Genomic DNA, 13,409 nt, shown 5'->3' with positions numbered 1-13,409 from the left:
TTGAGACTTATGAGGAGAGGAGACAGTCTATTCTGGAAAGGGCCAGAAGGAGGCTGGAGGGAGTATACATTCTTTGGAGTTTGGGACCCAATTAGTAAACCAGAGATCTAGCATTATTTCTGTACCAGAACTGCTGCTTTGTTTCTCTGGGCATGCATACAATTTTCCAGTCACCAAACTGCATTTGGGAGCGTGAGATGGGAGAACTTTTGGCCTTTTTGTTTTTCAGTTTTGTTTTTCAAGGCATCCTTTTCTGTTGCAACAACATATGGGATAGGAAAAGATCTAGTGAAGGCAGGTCCAAATAAATGAGATGGTGGTACGTAAGTAAAAGTAATCAGTTAGGTTTAGACTTGTGATCTCAGGAGTCTTCAGTGGTAGCAGTGGGGCTTATTAAGATGGCCCCTGAAGACTGATGGTTTGCTATGTGGGATTTTCTAAGGATATGGCTGGTGCCCCTAGCAAAGCTCTGACTGATCTCAGTGTTGGAGAGTGGACCAGACCCCAATCACACCCAGTTTCCCCTATGGAGCCACTGCCAAAACTAAAAATGTTCAGCAGTAGCTTCATGGAGAGTGGGAGGCCCAGCCATTCAAACAATCCTGTTCAGTCCCTGTCTCTCACGAGGAGGATCAGTATCCCTGCAAAAGCTTGGAAGCGGCAGTGTAGCACACATGAGCTTCAGCATTGCCTTTAAAAGAGACAAGGTAGGGTGCCAGTGAGGAGTTGTCTGGCTTGCTACTCCAGGCTGCATGGGAGAGGAGGAGAACTCATGAGCCGCACCCCAACTGTCCTCTCTGTCTGACTACTGAGAGGGGCAGGGCTGGCATGCAGTTCTAAACACCTTGTCCTGCCATGTAAAATCCTTTGGCTCCACGGTTCTCTGGACTGGGGGTATTAAAACACCAAGCTCTATGTCTAGAATGACAGCAATAAAAAATTTATCTGAATTTGACTATAGAGGCCATTATAGTGGCTAGCCAATGATGCTTGTGCCACTGTATCTGCCTACTGCTGTCTAGGAAAGTCAAGTCATATTTTTATTTTAATATTTAGAGGTCTTCTTCATATTGACCCCCAAGAGATGACAGATCTTGATAGCTTACTGTCATAATTCCAAAAACACTTGGGAGATAAAATCTTTTTTTTTCTGGTCTGATTTGGATGTATCGTTAGAAGCAGTAGATCAGCTAGTTGACTTCTCATCTGTGGTTTGTCCAGTTTGAGTTCATGGAACCTGAGCGTATGGGCACAGTTCTTGACAATGTGAGGCCAGCCCCAGGTGTTTGACCCAAAATTGCCTTTCTTGGTTGATTCTGCAAAGAAGATTGCATTATAAAGCAAGCAAGAGAGGGACTGGCCATTTGGATGGTGAAGACAGTAAATGGTCTAGCGCCACTTAAAGAGGCTGAGGGGTCACTGCTCCAGAAAAACCTTTCATTGATGCTTCCAATCTTACCAGGTCCATCTCCAATAAATTCTTTTTGGGATATGTGCTCAAGCAGGCTGTGGCTTCTCAATTCCAATGCTTTTTAGATAAAACGGATGAGTATGGTGTTGGTGCTGAAATTCTCTTGGTCATCTTAGTTGATGAAGTGCTATGTTTGATCTTTATTAACCCTAAGTGGCTTGGTACTAGGGTGCCTCAAGGACTGACTCCTTCAGTTTGAACTACTTGTGCTCTTAAGTTGACTAAAAAGGCTCTGTTGCTTTTCCCACAGCTTTCAGAGGTCTGAGGAGCAGGCCCTTGTGATGGGTCCATCTTGGATGGTACCAGGGTTCTGGAGCTACCTTTCCCAATTTGGATGCCTATTGCCTTTTCTATTAAAAATTTGGAAATCATATAGCAGATGTTAAGAGTCAGTCTGCTGGTATGGTAGTTTGGTGTGGTGGTTAAGAGCGTGGGATTCTAATCTGGAGAGCCGGGTTTGATTCCCCACTCCTTCACTTGAAGCCAGTTGGGTGACCTGGGCTAGTCACAGTTCTCTGGAGCTCTCTCAGCCCCATCCACCTCACAGGATGTTTTGTTGTGGGGGTAATAATAATAACATACTTCGTAAACCGCTCTGAGTGGGCATTAAGTTGTCCTGAAGGGCGGTATATAAATCAAACGTTGTTGTTGTTAATTTTATCTTTTTATCCTGGCTATATGTTGAATGCCAGAATTAAGAATTTTAGCCTTTATTAGCTGCTTTTTAATATATTTCCTGGCTTTTATAGTCTTATGATAGTTTAGTTTTTAAGTTTTGTTTTTAAGAGGTTTCTATGCTACTTTGAATGCATCCTGAAAGATGGTATAATTCTTTTTTTTTTAATATAAGTATAGTGGTATCTTACAGCCAAGACAAATTCCTTTACATATTGTTAACCTATTTAAGAGTATGGTGTAGGCTTAGACTAGGGAAAAGGACCTGCTTTTTTGGTTTGGTTGCTTAATTCTTGAAGTGCAGTGATAAACTGATAGCACTGTATTATAATAATTGCTTGAACAAAAGTACTACCTGAAGAAGTGGTATTCCTACAAGCAGGAATTGTCATTTTCAACAAGAGTAGGAGTTATACATGCATATTGAGGTAGTATAATTGTTAAAGCCAGGCTCTATTATCTCTGGCAACAGCTATGAGGCCGTGAAAAACAGGAAAATCTGTTCATAGGGAAAACATCAGGAAGTGCAATTACCTTTTTGTATAAAATATTAAGATGACTACATAAGAAACATTGTACAGAACTTTCCTTCCTCATTGACAGCAAAGGTGGAAGCCTAGTGAACACAGAAGTTTAGATTCTGAGTCTTGCTTCTGTTTGAGCTGTGCCCTTTTCTGTTGCAGTGACAGTCCTCTTTTGTGGATCATATTCTTCTAGGATCTTTTGCTCATGGAACACCAGTGCCTTTCTTTCAATGAGCCAAGAAGTATCTAGTGCCAGAGGAGTTCAATGCACAGGAGCAGGGTTTTTTTTCTGGGAAAAGAGGTGGTGGAACTCAATGGTGGAACTCAGGACCGCACAATGACGTCACTTTGGGTCAGCTGGAACAAGGGGGGAGATTTTTAAAGTTTAAATCGCCCTCGGTGAAAATGGTCACATGGCTGGTGGCCCCACCCTCTGATCTCCAGACAGAGGGGAGTTTAGATTGCCCTCCATGCCACTCCAGTGACGTGGAGGGTAATCTAAACTCCCCTCTGTCTGGAGATCAGGGGGCAGGGCCACCGGCCATGCAACCATTTTCAAGAGGTGCCGGAACTTTGTTCCACCACGTTCCCTCTGAAAAAAAGCCCTGCACAGGAGTGAATCAGTCCTACAGTGAACAAAGTGCAGCAAAAGTCAAGTTCATTTGGCAGAAAAGTTGAAAGTAAATTTCCTTATGAATATTGCAGTTTTTCCTATGATACCTTTTAAAATGTGAAACAAAACTTGTTTGAAATGGAGAAGTAAGAAACGGAAGCAGTCAGGCGGAATTTCATGAAGTGCTTTGGGTTTTTTTGGGTAACTTCTCTTGAAGTTCAGAGTTGCATCAATAAAAATAGTAGTATGTATTTTTGAGCTGAATGGACTTGAGCATAGATACAAATATGTGCCAAGTGTTGTGTAGTAGTTACAGCATTATACTAGAGTGAGGAGACTCAGTTTGAATTCCATCAAGGAAACCTCCTTGACCTTATGCAAGCTGCATAACGTCAGCCTAACCTATTTCACCAGATTGTTGTAGAGGGAGGTACCTTGAGTAAAGGAGGAAGGGTGCTGAGAGAGGTCCATCCTAGTCTAAGGAAGAGGTTCTCTTGAAACATTATTATATAATAATTACTAGAGATCCATATAAGAGTGTATTGGTATAAATGCAATGCCTGTTGAGCTTGTCTAGTGTATGTAGTGTCATTTGTGGATATGCTTTCTGATCCTATTAATTTTAAATGCATGGTGCTTTAGTTGAGAGTCTAGCTGAAATGTTTAAGAGCAGGTTGTGGATTTAGCATAGTGGTAAATTGGTTGGGCTGCAAGTCAGCACTCTGCTGGTTTGAATCTGACCATTGCCATGAGTTCAATAAGTGGTCTTGGGTAAGCCACTGCTCTCAGTCCCAGCTCCCCAGCTGTATTGTGGGGATATTAATAACCCTGCTTTTGTTCACTGCTCTGAGTGGGGCACTAATCTGTCTAGAAGAGTGGTATATAAGCACGTTATTAACAACTATTTTGGTAGCACTGGGTTTTGTTTGATTTTGTATTTCAGTTTTAAAATCCTGTATTGTGCTAGTTATGAACACGTTGTCTGCTTCAAGTGTCCCTCGATGTTATGCGTAACAGCTGGTGGGGAAAGAACTATTATTCAAAAAAGATAATTGAAGAATCAAACTGAGAAGAACAAAGGTGTGGAAGAGAGTAGCTGAAAACAGGGAAACAATTGGCAGTTCTCAAGAGGGCTGGATTTGGACCCAGATGCATCGGTGGTCAACTCCTGGGCCAAGCCTAGAATTGATAGTGGGAGTGCGAAGGAAAGAAGTTGCAACATACAAATATGCATCAGGACTCTAGCAAAGAGGGATCAAGAACATTGTATTTCTATATATGCAGTTAACTTTAAACAAGGGCTGTTTTGCATTGAGCAAGAGAGAGAGAAAGGCCACCCATGTTTGCTTGCAGCGTACAAAGTAAACGTAAATGAAGGGCTCCTTTAACGTACTGTTTTCCAGAGTGGGCAGCAACAGTGGCTTTGGTGGAGGGTGCTCCAGTGCTCACTTCTGATTGCTGTGTATTAACTCACTCACGACAGTAGAAGGAAAGAACTTTGCCAGAGTTCTTTGGTTTTTACCAGTACAGAGAGAATGTACTAACTAAACAATAAATCAATTTTCCAATATAAATGTCTTATTATTTGTAATAAATATTTTCTTATACACACAAACTGCCTTCAATATATATTATTACACGCAAACTTCCCACCACAATGGCTGTACAAAAAGTGCTAGTGCATACATAAACAAAGTCCGATGAACAATCATTAAAGTGCTAATAAGGCAAGATAAGGCATATTCAGCAGCAATTCAAAGCATAAAGTTCATAGGAGAAATGCCAGGTACAGCACAAAGGGTGTGTGTAATAATAAGACATTTATATTGGAAAATTGATTTATTGTTTCACGATATATCTTAGAGCTTTTGTTTGTAGCTGTGGGATGAAGACGCTTCTTGACTGTGTCTTGACTTGGAAGAAAGTGGTTGAGATATGATGGGCAACAAGGTCTTTGAAACAAGATAATTTAGGATCATCTGTGACCTGCCTTTTTTCAGAGTCTTCTGGCACTTGTAGAGAATTTGGGAGAGGGAGCAGCAGTCTCTCATTTTGCCAAGTGACAGGCTTTCCTTCCCCCTAGTTTTCTGAAGGACTTGGGGGGGAGTTGAAAGAATCCATTTACCCTGGCGTTCTCTGCTGTGTACAAGGTACTCTGCCAAGGGGAGGGGGTCTGGGCAAATGACCATGTGCTAAAGATTTGTGGTTAAGAGGGACTGGGCTGTCACATTTGAGGAGCCTGGCATTTTAAGTTTGGACTTATACTGGGGGTGAGGTGCCTGACTTTAGTCTGTAGATTGAAATTTTAAACTGAATGCTGGGTGATGGGATGAAAGATGGAACAATGACCTCCTGCACTGCAGTGAGAAATTCAAAGAAGGCAGACTTGACACCAGGCTACCTGGATTAAAGAACTAAAGTGTTTACAGGGTCTTTTTTTTTTTACAGCTCTGCTTCTCCCCCCTCCCCAACATTTGTTAACTGGTACCAATTAATGAAAGTGTAACTTTTTGTAAAGAAGCAGACGGTTCCTTTTATCACATGTGGTGGACTTGCCACAAAAGCAAAAGTTTCTGGAAAGAAATACATGCTGAGATGCAAAAGATTTTAAAATTTCCGTTCGCCATGAATCCACAAACTATGCTGTTGGGAATACTACCAGAAAATGTAGACAGAAAATTACACTAACTATTTAGATGTTTACTGACGGCGGCAAGGGTGGTATTTGCAACCAGATGGAAGGAAGAAGAATGCCCAACTAGGGAAATCTGGAAAGACAAGATGGCAGAATATGCAGTGATGGCAAAACTGACAAGCTATTTAAACAGGAGACCAATGAGAGAATTGAAAGAGAAATGGGGGAATTATTTTACTCACAAAGGATAAAATGCATAAAACGTTTTAGTTTCAGAAATCTGAATAAGATAGTATACTGATATATTGTTATAAATTGAATATAAGGTTAGGATCTGATAAGATGGAAAATGGTTAAATATTATTGATGAGGTAGAATGCAAGATATGGAAACTTTGGCATAATAGTTAAGATAAATAGAATTGATCTGTATAGAAGCATTAGACCATGTTAAGATATAGCAGTAAGAATGTACATGGAGACTGCTTGTTTTGACCTTTAGTTGATCTAAAATTGAACACTCTGTAGAGAAAAGAATGTATTTAGTTAGTAAGGTACACAGAAGCTGGAATAGTATATGTAATCCTCATTTAAATATTGATTAACTTTGATTAAGATATGTTGTGTGTACTCTGTATTTTAACAACTCTTGTAGTGCAAAATCCCACTGTTCCTTGGACCCCATTATCCCCCCTTCTTTTTCCTGTACCCCTTTTGTTTTGAAAAAATAAAATAAAAAACAAAGAAAATGAAAGTGTAACTTTTTAATGAAATGTATTTATTTGCACTGTTGCGTGTTTGATTCCAGAGCTAGGATACTGTGATATAATACTAGTGGTGTTTTCTTAACTGGCAGTTTTCCTTTTCAGAGCTAAAGACATCGGTGTTCGATGATTGTTGGAAAGAAGAAGAATGGAAGGTAAGACTAATATGTGACTTGACAGTATCAAAATTAGGTGGCAACTCATCTATCAGTCAGACCATGTGCTCCTCATGCATTTATTTAAGGCATGTCTGCACACAGCAATGTGGGGAAAAATCCAATGCTACATTTTTCTGTGGAAAAATTTCCACCTCACGCATGTAAATATAGTCTTTTTATCTGTAGTAGTTAGGGCTGTTTTGCAGTAAATCAATCATAATGGTTGGGCTAAATGCAGAATATGAAGCATGGAAAAACCCCAGTGCTTATACATGGCATATTTTACATTTAAATTTTGTTAACATTATTTAAATTATTTATTTAAGTTTTCCAATTCATACCTTCCTGGAAAACCCACATAATGGTCTGTACTATTAAAAGCCTCTCAAACAACAAAAGGTAACTTCTCCTCCTGCAAATATTATAACCCCTTCTTCAAATATATTCTGACCAAAAATTTGTTCTATGTTGTGTATAGGCTTCTGCTAGCCAAATGAATGAAATAATTTGTCTCTCTTAAAATCTGAAGTCTCTTCAGACAGATTAAAAAGCAAAACAGTGATATTTCAGTCCATCTGTATGGTGTGTTGTAACTGACTCGGGGTCTGACAATTGTGTCTGCAAGATAGTAATGAATATATAATTGTAACTTTGTGATTTACAGCCATTAAGCTCTCACCTGTATTTGGGTACCAAAAGTGGGTTTAAATAAACATCCCCGTGATAACATTTAGTTGCCTAAATTACCACTTTGATTTGTTTTTGAAAAAGATAATTCTTCTTGATGACTTCACCACAAAGCTTCTGTCGTCATGTGGTAAAATGACAGACTTACTGGCAGAGGGAATCACTGGTAAGTGCCTGCTGAGCAGATCTCTACCTTTATGTCTGAAACCTTGGCAAGCAAAAGCTGGTTAATGACCCCTGAAACACTTTCTCCTCTTTAATGAAATGAACTTGTAGATTTTAATTGCTTAATTAGCCAGAGAGGAACATTTTTGCAAAATGTGCAGGCCCTTCATTGCAGTTTGTATCTCTTAGAATTACATTTGGCCATTCTGGCATTAAAGAAGTTGTGTGTGTGTGTGTGTGTGTCTGTAATCACTTTCTGACTCCTCTGCACATACTTGGAAAATATGTGTAGAAAAGCTTCAGAGCAGGTGTAGTTCTTAGCATTTCACAAATTTCTCTGCAGCTGGCAGTGGACAAGCTAGTGTAAGGCAAAGGATCATAGGGCCCACAGCATAAAAACCCACTACTGTTATCAGCACTGTTCTTTGTTCTCTCCCACCTCCTTTCTTTTAGCCAAAAAGACACCTGCTGAATTCAGACATAGTGTGGAAAGTGTCGTTTGAGAGTTACAAAAATTTAATTTTAATTTACTTATTTCATTTGTAGTCTACCTTTCTCACTGAGAGTTAAGGCAGATTACAAAAAAAATCAATTTAAACGAACAGCAAAAACTTCCAATAAACAATGCAGTAGGACTAGGATTACAGAGTTGGGAAAACAATGCAAACCCCAAAAAACTGTCTAAGGCAATAAAAAACTGTCTGTGGCATGACAAACCATAATGCAGAAAGTGGGTTATAAAGGTAGAAGACAATCCAGTAAAAGGAGGGTGATACATAGGATAAACGTTGCAATACACTATAATCCTGTACTTTACAGAAATGACCTCTAGAGCTGTTCCATTATACGGCAGTTCTAATCTCTTTATAAAAATGCTGTCTTAAACATTTGGGTTTTGTACCTTCTGCAAAGTGACAGAAATGTGGCAGCCTTCCTGGCCTAATTCTGACCTGCACTCACCTTTGAGGGGGGGTATTATTTCAAGACTGGAGTATTGGCCTGAACTGTGATCTGGCCATTATCTTCTGAAGACAAAATTGAATAGGATCCTGATACCCCAGAAAAAGGGTTAGCCCACAGAGGCTCATGGACACTTCTAGATTCCAAAATGCTCTAGGAGTTAGAATTCCAAACACATACTCTGTTAAGGCTGGAGTGGGAGCCTGGAATGTGAAGCTCCTTGAAGTCATTGACAAGATTGCTCCTTGTCAACCTTTCCCATCCTTGGGGTGGAAGCTAGCCTTGTGGTTTACCACAGAGCTAGGTGATCTAAAGAGGGCTGGAATTTGAGATGGAAAAGTTTATGAGAGACAATGAAAAAGACTTACCAACAACAAGGCTATGAATATGGAGTGTAAACTATTATCTTGGAATGTAAATGGACTTAATTCACCTAATAAGAGAAAAAGTATTTTCCACTGGCTATTAAAACAAAAATGTGATATTGTGTGCTTGCAAGAGACCCATATTAGAAATCAGGATGTAAAATATCTTAAATTGGGCAAGTTGGGCAATGAGTTTGTAGCGGCCTCAAAAAAGAAAAAAAGGGGAGTGGTACTATACATAAGAGAGGAGCTACAGCCAAAGCTAATGATTAGAGATGCGGAAGCCAGATTTATAGCAGTGGAATGTACATGGAATTTAAAGAAAGTGTTGGTGATTGGAATCTATGCACCAAATGGAGCAAAAGAGAGCTTCTTTGAGGATTTAAGGAAGCAATTAGATGAACTCTCTTATGACCAGATAATCCTTGCAGGAGACTTCAATGGAGTTACAAATTTAGAACAAGATAAAAAATCAGTAACTGCACAAAAGAAAAGAGGACTATTACCAAAGACTTTTTTTGCATTAATGCAACAGGAAACTTTGGAAGATGTGTGGAGAATGCAGAATCCCACAGGTAGACATTATACATTTTTCTCCGCAAGGCATTCTACCCTATCACGAATCGATATGATCTGGGCCTCAAACGACTTAGTGCTTTGGACTAAGGATGTAGAAATAATGCCCATGGTAGGCTCAGACCATAACCCAGTAATGTGGAAGTTTGGAAAAAGAATTAAGAGGAAAGGATGGAGAATAAATGAGGACTTGTTACAAGAGGGAGAAAATATGGAGATGTTGAGAAGGGAAACTAAATTCTTCATACAGCATAACATGAATCGAGAAGTACCAACCAACAAGGTATGGGATACATATAAAGCAGTAATTAGAGGCATACTAATGGAATTAAATGGAAGAGCTCGAAAGAAAAGAGAGGAGAAGAGACAGGAGATTATGGAAAAAATAAAAGCAAAAGAAATACAATTAAAGAAAAGACCAGGGAAAAAGAAAATCTATCAAGATATTAAAATCCTTCAAGAGCAGTTGACGGCAATGAATAATAAAGAATTGGAATGGAATCTTAAAAGAATGAATCAAAAGTTGTTTGAAGGTGCAAATAAACCTGGGAAATACTTGGCATGGCAATTGAAGAAGAGAAAGGAGAAAAAGACAATTAATAAAATATGTGAGGACAATAAAGTGCATCTGGAACAGACTGCTATAAGTAGAGCTTTCTATAAATTTTATGCTAAATTGTATGACAAAAAAGAAGTGAATAAAGATTCAATAGCGACATATTTGGGGAAAATTAAGCTTCCAGTAATCTCGGACGATTGGAGAGCTAAATTGAACAGTGAAGTAACAGAGGAAGAGATAAGGAAAGCAATACAGTCAACAAATTTGGGGAAGGCGCCGGGACCTGACGGACTTACAGCTAAATTTTACAAGGTAATGGTCAATGAGCTGGCATCACTATTTAAAAGAAGTGATCAATGGTGTTCTGAGAGATCAAAGAATTCCAGATACCTGGAGTGAAGCTAATATATCATTGATCCCTAAAGAAGGACAGGACTTGACTAATGTTAAAAACTATAGACCTATTTCCTTACTTAACAATGACTACAAGATCTTTGCGAAGGTCTTGGCAGAGAGACTAAAGGGATGGCTATCCGAAGTTATTGGGGAAGAACAAGCAGGTTTTTTACCAAACAGACAAATTAGAGACAATCTAAGGACAGTTATAAATGCTATTGAATACTACGATAGGCGTTGTGATAAGGAGGTTGGTTTCTTCTTTGTAGATGCTGAAAAAGCATTTGACAATTTGAACTGGGACTTTATGTTTGCCACTATGGAACAGCTACAAATGGGAGAAAGATTCATAAGAGCAGTGAAAGAAATTTACAGAGACCAGAGTGCAGCAATTGCGGTGAATGACGAGTTGACTAAAAAACTGATTATTGGCAAAGGTACTAGACAAGGTTGCCCGTTGTCTCCACTGTTGTTTATTTTGGTTTTGGAAATTTTAATGATACAGATTCGAGAAGACAATGCAATCCGTGGAATAAAGATAAAAGACTTTTCCTACAAGGTCAGAGCATTTGCAGATGATATAATGTTAATTGTGGAAGATCCAATTGAAAACATGCCTAAGGTAATAGAAAAAATTAAAGAATTTGGAGACTTGGCAGGTTTTTATGTAAACAAAAAGAAATCAAAGATATTATGCAAAAATATGACCAAGTTAAAACAGCAGCAATTGATGGAACTAATAGACTGTGAAGTAACAAATAAGGTGAAATATCTGGGAGTTGAACTGACTGCAAAAAATATAGATCTATTCAAGAATAATTATGAGAAATTATGGACTCAAATAGAGCAGGATTTGATTAAATGGAATAGATTGAACTTGTCATGGTTGGGAAGAATTGCAGTAGTTAAGATGAATGTGTTGCCAAGAGTGATGTTTCTGTTACAGACAATACCAATCATTAGGGACTCTAAGCAGTTTGACAAATGGCAGAGGAAAATATCGGAGTTTGTGTGGGCAGGCAGGAAGCCTTGAGTGAAAATGAAAGTATTACAGGATGCAAAGGAAAGAGGTGGAATGCAATTGCCCAATTTGAGACTTTATTACGATGCAATTTGTTTGGTATGGTTGAAAGATTGGATGAAGCTGAAAAATCGCAAACTGCTGGCCTTAGAGGGATATAAAAAATTATTTGGATGGCATGCATACTTATGGTACGATAAAGTAAAAGCAGATTCTATGTTTTTGCACCATTACATTCGGAGAAGCCTCTTCTCAACTTGGAAGAAGTACAAAGACTACCTGCAAGAAGGAATCCCCTCCTGGGTGGTTCCATATGAAGTAATAGATCCGAGAACGGTTGATAATGAACAACAGTGCTTAACGTACAAGGAGATAACGCGAATAGAACTTTCTAAAATAAGAATAAGGACGCAACAAGAGTTGTCTCCAAATTATGACTGGTTTCAATATAGACAAGTTAGAGATCTTTATTACTCGGACTGTGTGAAGGGAGGGATAAGAATGGAGAACTCAGATTTAGAGAAAGCAATTCTACAAGAAGAAAAAAAGGAAATCTCTAAGATATACAAAGTACTGTTAAAATGGTATACGGAAGATGAAGTAGTTAAAGTGCAAATGGTGAAGTGGGCTATAAATTTTAATAAAGAAATAACAATGGAGGCGTGGGAATATTTGTGGAAAAATACATTGAAGATTACGACATGCACCAGTATCAAAGAGAATCTTTACAAAATGATTTATCGTTGGTATCTGACACCAAAGAAAATTGCGCTAGGGAACTTGAATACATCTAATAAATGCTGGAAATGTAAAAAGCATGAGGGATCTCTGTATCACATGTGGTGGACTTGTGAGGTAGCTAGGCAGTACTGGGGGGAAATAATAAGAGTAATGAGTGAGATTTTACAATTTCAAGTTAATAAGAACCCAGAACTCCTGCTACTGAACTTGGGAATGGAAGATATTCCAGCACAACACAGGACATTGTTATTCTACATGACAGCAGCAGCTAGACTCTTATATGCGCAGAAATGGAAAGTACAAGAAGTGCCAACTATTGAGGACTGGATTTACAAATTGCTGTACATGGCGGAGATGGATAAAATGACAAGAAAATTGAGAGACCTTGACCCGGGACAGTTTAACACGGACTGGGAGAGGCTGAAACGATACTTGGTGAAAAAATGGGAGGTGGGAGGACTGTGGCAGTTTGATAATTACTGAAATATAACAAAAGGAGAGGGGAGTGACTATACCGGGGGGAGAGAGTAAAGTGAAAAAATTCTAAGCAATTATTTTACTTGATTAGTATGAATAGTTGGGTATCAATAGTGTTACTATCATAAGGATTATAAGGATAGAATTTAATTAATTTTTTTTTTATGTCAGCAGATAACTGTACAATGGAGAATAAACATTAGCATACATAATATAGGTCTAATTGATAGACTTTTGCTGAATCTGTACATGAATTGTTTGTTGGATAGTTTTATAATGGAGAAATTAGTTAATCAAAAAGGACAAGACATGTAAAAGAAAGTAAAGAGTATCATATAGAGTATAAGTCAAATTGATTGATTTATAATAAATGTATGCAATGTTTATAGAAGTATTTGAAGTTATGCATAAAGAGGGACAAATTGTTTGCCCCATTTTGAAGTACTTAGAAAGAGTAAGATAGAGTACAGAATACCAAAATTATTATTATTATTATTATTGAAAAAGATAAGTTAAGATTGTCATATTTTTACCCATTTGGGAAGAAAATAGAGATAGCACTATGTTACTATAGATAAGCTTAGAAGAGTTTGAAAGTATATTATAATAAGTACAATAAGTTT

The 13,409-nt window shown here is 38.4% G+C and overlaps 1 protein-coding gene across 2 annotated transcripts in view; it reads left to right on the top strand.

Moving 5' to 3' along the window:
* STXBP3 (syntaxin binding protein 3) overlaps window positions 1-13,409 on the top strand; it is a 41,458-nt gene that overhangs the window by 2,678 nt on the left and 25,371 nt on the right. For both annotated transcript variants that reach the window (XM_054980786.1, XM_054980785.1), the window contains exons 2-3: window positions 6,787-6,836; window positions 7,611-7,692. In XM_054980786.1, coding sequence (XP_054836761.1) covers window positions 6,787-6,836; window positions 7,611-7,692 — 132 coding nt within the window. The remainder of the gene's footprint in view (window positions 1-6,786; window positions 6,837-7,610; window positions 7,693-13,409) is intronic.

The sequence above is a fragment of the Eublepharis macularius genome, chromosome 5, assembly GCF_028583425.1.
Source record: "Eublepharis macularius isolate TG4126 chromosome 5, MPM_Emac_v1.0, whole genome shotgun sequence".
NCBI lineage: Eukaryota > Metazoa > Chordata > Lepidosauria > Squamata > Eublepharidae > Eublepharis > Eublepharis macularius.
The sequence above is the reverse complement of the archived record's forward strand: the minus strand, read 5'-3'. Positions and strand labels throughout refer to the sequence as shown.